This window comes from Opisthocomus hoazin, chromosome 5, assembly GCF_030867145.1.
Source record: "Opisthocomus hoazin isolate bOpiHoa1 chromosome 5, bOpiHoa1.hap1, whole genome shotgun sequence".
Classification (NCBI taxonomy): Eukaryota; Metazoa; Chordata; class Aves; order Opisthocomiformes; family Opisthocomidae; genus Opisthocomus; species Opisthocomus hoazin.
In genome coordinates, this window is record NC_134418.1 from 30,988,981 (window position 1) to 31,002,520 (window position 13,540).

Here is a 13,540-nt window from a genome sequence, read left to right on the forward strand (position 1 = left end):
TAAATGTGAATAAAATATTTTGGTGTGACTTTTCTGTGAAGTTCTTCTGTGGAGAAATGTTTTGAGGACATACTCATTACATCTCAGATTTTTGGTTTACTAGTTATATTGGAAACTTTCTTCCACAAGGACTGGAGAAGTTTGACCAATTCTTTCAATAATTTCAGAGTTCTCAACGCTTGCCAAACAGATACCGAAGACACCCTCTCTTTGGTAGTGGGAAAGACTGGCCGGAGAACTGGTGGAAATTGCTCTGCCAACAGTTGATAATGGAAGGATTCCTCAGAGAAGTCTCTGGGCATAGCAAGTTTGCAACCACCTGCGTGCTTACCCAGAAGGTACTTTTTGGTGTGAAACTACCCATTGAAGACTGCTCTGAATATCTATAGCTAAACCATATGTTTTATTTCTTACAGGGTAGAAATTGGCTGTTAAAAGCTGGATCTACCTCAAATCCAAGTCTTCTGTTACAGTCCAGTGAAGACCTTAATCTGCAGAAACCTCCTAGAAGGTAACTAAACTACATGTGTTCTCTTGAGGCTTTTTTATTATTTTAATGTCAGGTCATTGGTTTCTGAAGCCTGCTTCTAGAGGTGGCTAGGTTGGAAAGGAGACTTCTACACTTCTAGCCAAAGCTTTCCCTTAGGCAGTATCATAATACAAAAAAAGTCAATGGGAGTGCCTGGATAGACACCTGTATTGACTGCTGGTGTGAAAGGTGATGTTGTCTAGGCCTCCTGAGAGTGCATGTCTCACAGCTTAAATCTGGCAGTGCCTCATCACTGAGATCTTCAGTGGAGCTAATTGGACGGTTGTGTAGCTAGGAATATTAGTGGGAAACAGTTCAGATAAACTACCAAAACTACTCAGAAAGCGTGTGTCTTCATCAGTGATTCTGGGTAGTCTTGGAGGCATGTTGTGGCAACGCATCCTCGTGGAGAAAGTAATCGGCTAAAGACAAGAAGCACTAGAGGAGAATCCATCAAGCTTTATGTTCTTTCTAATGTTGATGAGTTATACTGTGAGACTTTAAATAGAGCAGCTAACAACTTGTTTTTGCAATTATACACTTGACCTACTTTTTCATAAAATTTAAGCTGAGGATGAAACAGGAAAGCCTTTATTGTAACAAGAATTGATTCAACTCAAATGTGTAATAGTTTGTCTCTTTGTATATTTCTTTGTGAAATTTTAACTATGTAAATTCTTGGTGAGTATGTCTGCAGAAGTGGGGTGTTTTTTCAGTAGTGGTCAGGTATCTGCCATCAGAGTATATAGCTCCAAGAAAGCAGCGTGTGCAGTGTTCCTTGTAATCTTTCGTTTCTCGTTACATTTAATAAACAGTGGTGTGTTGGTCTTCACAAACACTCATTCTGACCAACCCTTTGAAGTGAAAGATAATGAACTGGAGGTTGCAGAGGGTTTGCTGTGACGAGAAATAACATTAGAGCCAAGCTCTTCAGTGCTGGCCTTAGGAGCCTGTTCTGGTGTCTAGGTTGTCTTAGTGTTGCTAAAGGAAGTGAATTGGGTGATGACAAAGTACCAGTTTTCTTTTGCCTTCTAGTATTCTACTGTTGTGGCTCTTTCGGCTATTGTCCACAGGTCGTCTAGAAGAAAAAAGGCTCATTATTAAACAGCAAGCAACAGCAAAAGCTGTATGCTTAGTGCAAACCAGACAGTTGGTACTTGCTTGTTTTCTCCATTAATGGGATCTCTGAATCTTTTTCAAGTGTTGTCACAATTCCATTTGTCACCAAAATCCTGCTTTCTTACATAAAACGAGATTCTTGTTTGTTGTTCAAGTATTAACAGGCTTTGAGGTTCTCAACGTTTTTTAACGAAGAATGGTGATTCTAATAACTAAAACAAAAAATCAATAAGAACTTCTGATTTGCTGAAGATATCCCTGTACCAAGTTCAAATCAGTTTGCTTAGCAAAATGTTGATTTTTTTTTAAATGCCAGTGTCACTGTACAAATGGTTTGATCTGATTTGATTAAGATACAATTAATTTTATTACAGCAGTAGACCTTTACCTGTGCTCTCAACGCAACGTTTCCCAGACACGAAAGGAACAACACAATCCCCAGTCAAGCAGGTCTGTATAAGTACAACCCCTGTTGCACTTTGTGGTCCATCCTTGCTCGCAGTAAAAAAAAAAATCTTTCAAGTGTATCATGGTGTCACAGATTAATATTTTGCTGCTAACAGCAACTTCAGTAGAAGAAACAGTAAATCAACATTTGTTTGTTTTCTTTTATAGATGTCTCTGTATGAAATGTTTTCACATGAGACAAAAATTAAAACACCTCCGAGAGGCAATAACATGCTTAACAGGTACAGTATTCTAAATTAAAATAGAATTACTAGATTTTGACTATGTTAATATACTGTTTGTAGGATGTGCCTTAAACAGCATTCTCCTGTGAGAAGTGACTGTAAAAATGTTTGATAGAGGTATTGAAGAAAAAAGACAACCACTTCAAACTTGCCATACACTGCATTGTATTTCAAAACTTTGAACTATTACAACATTTGATAGGCTTTGGAGTTTGGCAAGTTGTGTTAAACTCCAGTATACTTGTAGCATGTCACAGGCGAAGCAGGTTTTATTAATTGCTGAAATGCAAACTTTCTCACTGCTATTACTTCAGATTCGATAGCAAGAAAAATATCAAATGTTGATAAATGAAGCAACAGTAGATTTATATTGGATACTTTTACTGGGCCCATGGTTTTTACTATCTTCTATGTGATGATTGGAACTAATGGATTTTAACTTTTGATTTGAAATAAGAAATGGAGAACAGTTGTTTTCGAACAGTTTGTAAATATGAGTCAGTCAAATAAGTGACAAAGTTGTGGCTTGTTTTTGAAGCTGAAGTGAACGTGTGCCTTGTGCAGGGGCTCAGGTTAAAAGAAATAAAACAAGCTTTTGCAAAAAGCAGGGTAAGTAATTTGTTTCCCTGGGTTGTGTGGTGCTTCAGATTAAACCCACCTTGTACTTCTGAGTGGTTTGATTCCGCCTTCATGCAAGCAGCCTGATGCAGGGAGATGACAGGAAAATAGGATATGTCACTTAAGGTGAATAATTGCCACTGTAGCAATGTGAAGAAAAATCATTTTAGGGACAGCTCCAGTCCAACACAAGTGTTATTTCACATCTTGCTTAGGAAAGAACTCTCTTACCCCATCTTGTCTGCTAACAGATACTGTAGTATAATCACAGCAGTCTAATTAGGGGTAAATGTCCGTAAGTACATGAGCCCATGGACTGATTGCCTAGAGAGCAGCACCACAGCTGGCATGCCTAGTGGTAAGAGCAGCTAATTCTGCTTACAGCACAGCATCTGTGTCCTTGTCACGGGTGCTTTTGAAGTTGTTAACAATCCTGGCCAAAAGGAGCTATCAGCTGTGGGGAAAAATATAAGATGTTTCTCATGGGATGCTGTCAGAATAATGTCATGAATGGAAAAGTGCTTTTAAGAACATGCTCTTGTTAACGATATGGGAATCCAGCTGTTGATAGGGATATTGGTGGGTTTGTTGGTTTGTTTTCCACAAAACTGCAATTTCATCTGATTGAGCTTTGTACAGTAAGATGCTATTTTTGAGTTACAGGATGAGACACAGAGGAATTCTGTTACATTCTGCCCAAAACCAGCTCAAGTCCTGTATGAGTGCAGTGCTAGCACGAGGTGCCAGACCGTGGTCTGATGGTGCTGTCAGAGCAGGCAAAATAAGTTGGGCTGCTGCTTTCCCACAGTGTTGTGCAAAGTTCCTGAATAAATTGATCTAACGCAGGGCTCGTTTCACCCTTTATTTTTTTAGTATTGCAGAACGCTCACCAGTGAAATCTCATTTGAAGCCCCCAGAACCTGCTGTTTCATCCCGAGAGAAAGAACTAGAGGTAAGTTTTCTGGAAAAGGAACGATATCTGTGGATTGCAGTCAACCTGCAGACTACAGTAGTCCTGTACTGGAGCAGCTGGCTTGGGCAGCTCTTAATATTACAAAAGTGTTTTGAATAGAAGTCCTAGAGAGGATTGAAATATGTTAAGATGGATTAATGGATTGCAGGTTTTCTGTATAGTAGTGGAAAGATGAGGGAATCTATAACTTTTCCTCTCATATTAGTTACGCCTATGTGAGTGATCTACAGCTGCTTCATGAGAATGTGGCTCTCTTCACAGACTGCTCTGTATGGCAAGCTGCTGACTGCTAGACAGAAGGTAGCTAATGACAAAGTAATTCCTCCAGCTGTCTTGGCAACCAATAAGATCCTGGTGGAGATGGCCCGTGTAAGGTAAAACCAGCACGTACACGTCATACAAACTGAGAAGGTTGCAAGCCAAGTCACAAATTTCCCTTCTGCTTCTGTTGGGAGAGTATGCCTCATTGGTAGAGGAGCAGCTCTTTTCCTGAGGATCTTTGCTCCAATACCCTTGTAGACCACTAACTGATGTAACTTTAATAGTTATTGACATCAGACTTGCTTCTTCATTCTAGTTATTATTAAAACTCCTCAGATTCCATCTTTCCTGTCCTTGTATTGAAAGCTTCTGTTAGGTTGACCAGTCAGAGGGGGAAACTGTTTTCTACTACTTTTTACCTTTCCAACTGTTTCTCTCCAATGTTTTCATCATTTTAGTATGCCCTTATTCTGGTAAGGATCAGCTACAGGTCAGGAGCTGTCCCTTACCTTGCATGGGTAGCTCTGTAGTGTAAAAGAATAAGCACAATTTAGTGTTGTTCTCACAACTACTGAAGGGAGGGGAAAAAATTCCTTTTTTTCCACTCATTGTATGAGAGGGTATTGTGAGGCAGCTCAGTTCGTAATGCATCTGAAGTGCCTTCCCCAGCTACTAAAAGATATTAGACATTACTTTGTGGAATATGTATGTTGTTGTTCCATGGAAGACCTCTGGGCTTACGTGCTTTTATGAGGTAAAAGCAAATAAAGATGGATATGGTTAAGTGATCCTCCACAGTATTAAGCAACAAAGTCAAAGTCTTTGCTATGGTCAAGCTTCATGATAGAGAAGTGCAAACAGTGAATTTAATTAGTTGCAGAGATGATGAAGGTACAGTAATAACACTTTCAAGTATTGACTGATAAATCTGTAGTCCAAATGCGTGTCATTCAGACTCTTGATGTTTCAAAGCATCGGCACAGGACACTTCCATGGTTTTTATTTTTCATCCTGAAACAGGCCTACGACTACTGAGAATGTGAAGAGAATTGATGGTGTATCTGAAGCAAAATCCACCATGCTGGTCCCTCTCCTGGCTGAAATTAAGGACTTCTGCCAAAAAAATGGTTTGCAGGTATGAATTAATAAAGTGTCTGCTACTTTGCCAAAAGCCTTAAGACATAATTTGGTGTGCAGCTGTCAGATTTCTCCTTCAGAGTTTGTCCTTGTCACAGCTGTTCCATCCAAGCACGGCATGGAAACTTGCTAGCCTTGTGTACAAATGCTTGGCAATGACCTTGGGACCTCACTGATGTTCCAGATTGGTGCTGTCGTCTTGAAAGTCCAGGATGCCTTTATAAAGGTCACCTGTCTGGCCAGGCTGAGTATTCAGTAGGTGATATATTATTGAGAGTTTGCAGTGAGTTATTGTGATTTGGGGCTGGAGGCCAAAGGTACAGGAAATGTTCTTTCACTGTGATTTATTGCCTCAGTAGGCTTTGAGGGCAGGGCTTTGCTTTCTGTAAGCTTTTCCTTAGGAGGCTGGCAGAAGAGCTTAAATCTCTGGCTGTTGTAAATACTCCTGCTTGAGTTGGTTCTCCTTTCACAGTTGATTTTCTTCTGTCTGAGACTTTCTGTAGAGTGGTTCCTCATCAGTCCACTATAGTGTCAGACACCACTAGGGAGGGGCCGTGGAGCAGAGGATTAGAGGAAGTATGGAGCAGTTTTCCTTTGAGGATCTTAACAGTAGATTTACATAGCAATTTAAAGAATTTATCTAGCCTAGAAAGCAGGTAGAGCAGTAATGCAACTTCTCTAATGCTTGAGAAGTCTCTAGAGTCGTCTTTCACAGAAAGCTATTATGATCTAAATGGGGACCAAAAGCACTCCTGGTTTGCGGTTTGGGTTTTTTTTAAGAAATCTGTGAGCAAAGGATTAGCACAAATGGAGGGCAGCAGACTGAATACCCCATTGTCTCTACCCATGGCAATGGGGGTTGGAACTAGATGATCTTTAAGGTCGCTTCCAACCCAAACCATTCTATGATAGAATAGTTTTATGTGTAATAACACAACTTCTTAGGTGGTGCTTGACCTGAATACTGTTTTTTTGGTTGTGGGTTTGTTGTGTTGTTTGGGTTTTTTTGGGTTTTTTTTTTTTTGCAAGCCCCTTGGACAATCCCATGCTTCTTTTATTAAAATGGGAGTGTGGGTGTCCACCTGAATTCCTCCTTTGCTTTGGGTTTATTTTGTGGAACATGGACTTGGTCAAAACCAACCTTCAGAGAGATGAATGACTCCATTTAGTTTACTTTTTCATATAACTTCAGATAATGGGAGGGTGACCCATTTGTTATCACTGGGATATAATTCTTCTAAATCCTCTTTATCTCAGACGGACATATTCACCACATCTGGATCTAAAGATCACAAAGAAGCATCTCCCTGGAAGCCTGCTAGAGCGCTCTCTCCCTCAGAGCATGTCACGTATGTCCTGTTCCAAGAGAAAAACCTCTCTGTGGTAAGTTCTTCCCTGTGGATGTCCTGTCCTTTCTGAAAATGAACTGCAGGAATGCTTTGTCTAGAGGAGGGGGATTTGCAAGTTAAGTCTTAAATCCTCTACCCAGTTCTGGAGTAGAGTTGCTTTAAAACACCGAGGCTGTATCTTTCCTGGCAAATGGTAGCTCATCCAACTTATGTTTATGGACCAGTAAAAGTATGAAAAACTGGGCTCACTCTGAGGTGGAACACAGTGAGATAAGATATAGCTCCCTGCTCACTACCATGCCTGCACAGACTGGCAGGGCATCAGGCAGAATTGTTGCTGTTACTTCATTGGCCTGTTTCACTGTAGTTATGCAGTGTGGTGTTCTATTGCAGGTGTTAGTTCTGCCTGTTTCTGTATTTTTGTTTCCTTGCAGTAGTAAGGGCATACAGGAACAACTCCTGAGTTGGTTCTCCTTTCACAGTTGATTTTCTTCTGTCCGAGACTCTGTAGAGTGGTGGTTCATCAATTACTATAGTGACAGACACCACTAGGGAGGGGCCGTGGAGCAGAGGATTAGACGAAGTATGGAGCAGTTTTCCTTTGAGGATCTTAACAGAAAATTTACATAGCAATTTAAGGAATTTATCTAGCCTAGAAAGCAGGTAGAGCAGTAATGCAACTTCTTTAATGCTTGAGAAGACTCTAGAGTCTTCTGAAGGGCAGCAGGCATGGGGCTGTATATAGGCATATCCTTAAGGTTAATAACCATAGGGACCAATCTCACTAACCCTGTTCTTGGTTTAGATAGCAAATCCATATTCTTTTGCCTATGCCATCTCCATCTGTAAGACTTGCATGTCAAGAAACAAAGCTCATGGGAAGATTCAATGCAAAACTAAAGTCTAAGTGCTAAGTATTATTGTGGCTTTCCAGTTCAGATTTGGTAAAGCTGTGCTTTGTTATGAACAAAAGTTGAGGACAAGTTATCTGTCACATCTAAGTTGTTGAATTGCTATAGGGCATGTGGTTAAACTGGCGTCATGCCGTATGCCCTGTGAAGATGAGCTTCATGAGCTGCTTTGATATAGCTTTATTTATTGCTTTTTAATTCTACAGTAGGAAACTGAAGTTGCTTTGGGTTTTGTAATCCTCTCCCAAGAGTACAGGTAAACCTTGTCAGATAGTCCCTAACTTAAAAGTGTACCTAAGGACTAATTAACAAGAAACAATTGTATAATTATTAATGGATAACCTGATGCTCTGTATTCACTAATCCTGATGATATGCACAGTATATGTATTGTCTGGGAAGAAACTGGTAGAAGCTTGAAACCTACTCTTTCGAGAGAGACAAATAACTGGTTTGAAATCTCTCCTTTAAAAGTGCAAGTTTAAATAGCAGTTTGAGATGTTTTACTTCAAGGCAAATGTTTTAAGAGAATTCATCTAACAGATGTGAATGTGAAAATGAGGGGGAGTTTGCTTTGGTGCAGTTATCCGTGTTCTGCATAGAACTTATGAATCAAATGGGCCATTGGAAGGCCAGGTGCATCCCAGCTACTTAGTGGGAGACATCTGAAGCTTTGACACAAACTACATGAAGCAGGAGTGGGGTTGATACTGACTTAACTGTGAGGTGAAAGCATCAGTTTCCTTTGTAATAGAAATTGCTGGGATTCAGGTGCCACAGGGTGGAAAGGGGGTGGTAGCAAGTGTTGCAACACAAGGGAGTGTGAGCTATAAGCAGGCTGTAGTGAGCCTTTGAGGTGGCTGCACAGCACCCTTCCTGTGAAGAACCTCTCTTCACCTGAACTAAGCTCAAGATGAGATGTTGCACTCGAGCTGAGAAGTAATAGCCTCAAGAGAAAAAAGCTCTTTACAAGCTGGAAGATAAATGAGATCGATCTTGGGAGTAAGGAAGTGTTTTGGGGAGCTGCTCTGCACTGCTATGTGCCAGTATCCCATGATTGCTTTTTGGGCATGGGAGATTGCCAGGTTTCAAGCTTTGAGTTGCATTTCAGACACTTCTGCCATCTCAATTCCTTCTGCCTTTTTTTCCCTAGAGGACTATAAGTGAGAGCAGATCTCTGCCTCTTTCTGAAGTTGGCACTCATCTGTTCCAGGCGATGAAAGCTGGCTACCCTGTCAACCTGGAGCGAGCAGGTTTGACTCCTGAAGTTCAACAGATCATTTCTGACGTTATCCGTAATCCTCCCATTGACTCAGGTGAGCATCGCAGTGCTTATCTGAAGCTTCTCATGACAGTGGCATACAGATGAAGGGAATGACAAACAGACAGCTCTGCTGCTGCTTTAGGTAGAACCCATCATTTCTGGAAGGCCTGTGGCTGTAGCAAGGCACAGCATGGCAATACCAGGGTCATTGCTTTCCTTTCAAGGTTATGTTGTGAAATAAGGCGACTGTGATTCATTAAAGAGCAAAAGAGGGTAGCCCTTTACAAATCCTTTCACTCAGTTGGATGGCTGTTGAAAAGATGCAGGCATTCTCCTTAAATCTGTATTTCCTCCTCAGTGTTTTTGGAAAAAACATAAGCCTGACAAAGTCTTAAAGTACTGGCATCTGCAGAAAATATGCTGAGTAAAAACTGTAGAATTTCCCCAGTGCAACTTCTGCAAGGTATTTGTTTATAAGGAGGCTGAGAAGTGAAGGAGAAGCAGTTCTTCCTTTTAACACTGTCATCTGGTGCCATGGGCTAGTTCAGAGGCTGAAGACAACCATGTGCTGACTTGTGATTCTGAGACTGGGTGACTTAAAGCTAAGTCTTGCCCTAGGAGTTTAATTTCTTATGTTGGCAGAGTTTGACTTGCTAGCTTCGTTGCTCTTGTCCCATTGCGGATTAATGCATCTTTTCCGCAGCAGTTACAGGCTTAACCAGACTCCCAGACTGCTATCTTAAATTTAGTGCCACGCTGGAATGGAGAACTGGCGTGGCATTATACTTAAGAAAGCAGAGAGGCTTTTCAGCCTAAACTAATATAGCCTTCCTCAAGAGAAAATGGTTGATAGGACATGCAAGTTAGAGGCAGGCCATTCTGATGTTTAGACTAAATTTGAGGACAGTGTTTTGTGCGAGCACAAATGAGGTGAGGGTTTATCCCATGAGCTCATGATCTGTTTTCTTAGGAGTCAAACCCATATGTTTTATTTTTCAGTCTTTCCATGCCTTAATCTATTCTGTGCTTTAATGAGGGACAACTGATGTGTCTTACAACATAAGAAAACTGAATAAGGAGAAAAAGGATTAAAAAAACATTTTGTATTTTTTCCAAGACACCACCAAAATTCAAGCAATTAGAAAACTCGTTCCTGCAAATATCGAACTGTATCTCATCAGGATGACTATTGCATTATTGGAGAAAGAGGATAGAAATAAGTCTCAGGATGGCTCAGGTGTCAAAAGGATGTTGGTATGGTCAGATGAGCAGCAGGAAAAAACAGGAGCAGATCAAGCAAGCAGGGAAGATGCCTTGTGGAGTAAACCAAAGGTTAGTAAAAGAAGGTACAAAACTGGTTTTGTGAAAAGAATGTTTCCTCTTTGTAGGAGCGGACTAAAAGCCCGCTTATGTTGTTGCTGTTTCCAGTAGTACTTAGTGTCTAATCTTCACAATTCCCCTTTCCCTCCTCTTTGAGGAGGACTGCCTCCCTCTGTGAGCAATGCTTAGTGCAGAACCAGAGCGTTCCCCTTGCAGACTATTGATCTAGGAAGAGGGCCGCCCCTCTGCAGCCCAGCTGTTAAATGTATCATGTGAGTTCATCTGTTTCCATGTGGGACTGTTAGCCTGTCTCTACCATAGCAAGTCCTGGATATGCAACCCAGGCAGATCAGGCATGTGATGGTCCACCACTGTAGACCATTACAACTGCAGCTTCATAGTGGCCTCAGAGGAGGGATGAACGTTTTCTGCTGTTACGCAGCCCTTCGGGATATGGATGCAAAAGGTCCTCTGTAAAAATCCCAGATTTACAGTAGCTGGGGCAGTTGGACAAAAAAGCTGAAATTCAGAGTTCTCAGTATGAAAACCTTTGGTAAGCTGGATCCTTCATAGCCACAAAGTCCAGTTGCCCTTGCCTTGCTTCCATGCATTGGTATTTGCTCACCAACCTGATACGGGAAAAGCGATTCTCTTACTGTGCAGAAAGCTCTAAGCAGAAAAGTTGAGAATGTGAAAAAGCCAGAGGCGATGCCTGCCAGAAATGTGTCTTTCATGGGTTCCTCTGCCTGAGAATGCCAGGTTTAGCCGTAAGAAAAGTGTTGTGCCATAATTCTGACTGGGGATCCCTCAGTGCTGTTTTGTTTCTACAATATCTGTGTCTGAGCCTTCTTTTTCCTGAAGCTGACCTCCTGGCAGTCCAATTGCATAAGCTCTAATTACATGTTTTTCTGCTACTGTTAGCTGCTGGAGTTAATAACAGGAATGACATGAGAAATCAAATTAATATTATACAAATGAGTAGACTGCAAATCCAAAAATTAATCCAAATAGTCTTTATTTACTTCTCCTTCAGAAGATATCCTGGTTCTAATAATTCCCTGTAGCAAACAGCTTATAGATCTGCTAATGAATGTTCTTGGATTTTAACAACCTCACATTACTGCTGCTTTTACAGGGTAATTTGATCAATCCAACATTGAAAGAAGGAACAGAGAAAACTCATCTGCAATTGGTGCCTTCGGCTTTGGTAAACAGATGTTCTTACTGTAATAAAGCATGTGGTGGTCTTGCCATTAGCGATGCTCTCGGTGACAGAAATGTGTAGTTGATCCAAAAATCTCCACTTGGCTGTTCCAACCTGTGACCAGCAGGCATTATATAGACATTAGAAGTTAATATCTCTGCCCACTATGCCATTTTTAACTGACACCTTTGCTGTAAAAACACATTTGAAAACACAGCGCTTGAGTCAGAAGCAAGCATTTCAAGTTGGAGGACGTTTTCTTCTCCACTAGAAAAAAAATATGCCCAAGTACAAGTTCCAGTTCCCTTGCATTTGAAATGGATGCACTTCACTTGCTCAAATTTTATTGTGGTGAAATGGATAAAAAATAGCTAGTGTTCTCATTAAGCAGAGGTGTTGGAACTCTGTAATTACAGACTCATCTTTCAAAAAAAAAAACAAACAAACAAAAAAAAACGACAAAAAAAAAAAACCAAAACTCTCCAAAAGGCAGCCTTTGCATTGCATCTGATTTGTGCAGACTTTAGCTTTAATGCTGTGATACATATAACGTCCTGCTTCCTTACTGTCATACTGAAAGGCTGTACCGAGCGTGGATGACAGCCAGCCAAGTAGCAGAGCGGCAGCAGGCTGCCCGAAGCCCATCATGCTGGCCTCCTGGAATCAGCCTGCCCTCAATCCCGATGAGGAGGAACTGTTTGCTGACTCTCAGCCGAAGGTGAGACTGCATTAGCTCTGTGCCAGGAGCAGAGCCCAGACCTGATGATTTGGGTGTTGATCTTTAACAAACCAAAATCCCAGCTTCTGTCTGGGTTCCTTACTGTGCCTAAAACCTTGGCCTGCATTGCCAGCCAACTTCTCTTGTTCATACGCTTCATGTGGTGACAGCATGCTGCTTTTGTTGCTGTTACTATGTCTGAAGATACCACTTCCACTGCTACAGAAGTTTTTTCCCCCAGTACATCTTGTCAGCCATCTAGTGGCAAATGCTTCCAACACCTTAAGAGAATGTTTGACTCCCTTTCCTCCCTCAGGGGTGGGATCAGCACACAATCTCACAGAATCCTATTACATTGGTGTTTGTATGCTCATACAACTTGTGTTTATGTATATAGTGGTTTTTTTCTAAACAGAGCTCATGTGGCTCTGATCAGCACTACCTGCTGTACAGCTGGCCTCAGTTTGAAGCTGGTTATTGATACAAGTGCAAAACTTGTAGACAAATCATTATTCATGGTCTGGTCAGTATTAGGTAGGTGTAAGTCCTAAATAGCACAGCAGCTACCTTACTTGAAACACTAAACACAATATAATTTTATCTCTTTGCTGGTGATAACTTCAGAGAACTTCAGAACATCAGTTGCAAGCAAAACCCCTTTGTTGTGATGCAGGAACAAAGCAGGATTAGTGTAATGGTCTCTGCAACTCTTCCTACTTCACCTAGCTTGGGCTGGGGGTCCTGGTGTTGTGTGCACACTTCGATGCAACACTGAGCATCCTCTCTCCTAGCTGTAGATCTGTCCTCCTGATATGTTTCTCAAGGGCAGCTTGCTATCAGTCTTGTTCATCTTCAGATGAATGTCTCAGCAGAGATTGGTCTTCCATTATTTAAAATCTGGTGGCTGAAGGATGAGCAGAAACCCATTTATCTGCTAGCTGTAACCTCTTAAGGAATTCATGGCTTTGTGTGGCCACAGCATCTCTTTCCACCACAGTGCAAGAGATGCACCCAGCAGTTGTGGAGAGCGCTCTCCTTGGGGCACGTAAGCCCTGAGTGAGTCCTGCAAAGCTTGTGACCTTGGTGAGGAGAGGGAGGGAAGGTGCCTTGCACAGTTGGTGACAGGACCCACAGCTGCGCTGGTGGGTTTCAGTCCTTGAGTTGTAATTGGGGAAGGCAGCAGGCACTGCTGATATATCTATCACCAGTGTGGGTCACCCTGTTTCATCCCCTGCCTGGGGCTTTATTTCACAGGTCACATGGAGCTGCAGTTCTGTTGCCTTGACAGTTTTTGGGTGTTTAACAATGATTCCTGAAGGTTAGCATAACACTTAGAGGTGTGCCAGCATGCTTTGTTTTGGGCCAGGTGTTTCCCAGCTTTGGTTTGTCTTGCTGCCATAGCTTAATTTTTTTTGGTCCTTCAATTACTTGACCAAGGTGTTGCAT

At 41.6% G+C, this 13,540-nt stretch overlaps 1 protein-coding gene across 12 annotated transcripts in view; it reads left to right on the plus strand.

Annotated features, from left to right (window-relative positions):
- The window catches only part of WRN (WRN RecQ like helicase), a 47,557-nt gene that overhangs the window by 33,509 nt on the left and 508 nt on the right, over window positions 1-13,540 (plus strand). For 9 of the 12 annotated variants that reach the window (XM_075420839.1, XM_075420838.1, XM_075420841.1 and 6 more), the window contains 12 exons: window positions 168-338; window positions 417-511; window positions 2,023-2,098; window positions 2,264-2,337; window positions 3,832-3,910; window positions 4,193-4,305; window positions 5,213-5,327; window positions 6,587-6,712; window positions 8,742-8,904; window positions 9,970-10,184; window positions 11,308-11,379; window positions 11,957-12,094. In XM_075420839.1, coding sequence (XP_075276954.1) covers window positions 168-338; window positions 417-511; window positions 2,023-2,098; window positions 2,264-2,337; window positions 3,832-3,910; window positions 4,193-4,305; window positions 5,213-5,327; window positions 6,587-6,712; window positions 8,742-8,904; window positions 9,970-10,184; window positions 11,308-11,379; window positions 11,957-12,094 — 1,437 coding nt within the window. The other 3 variants (XM_075420843.1, XM_075420842.1, XM_075420846.1) reach the window with 3 other exon arrangements.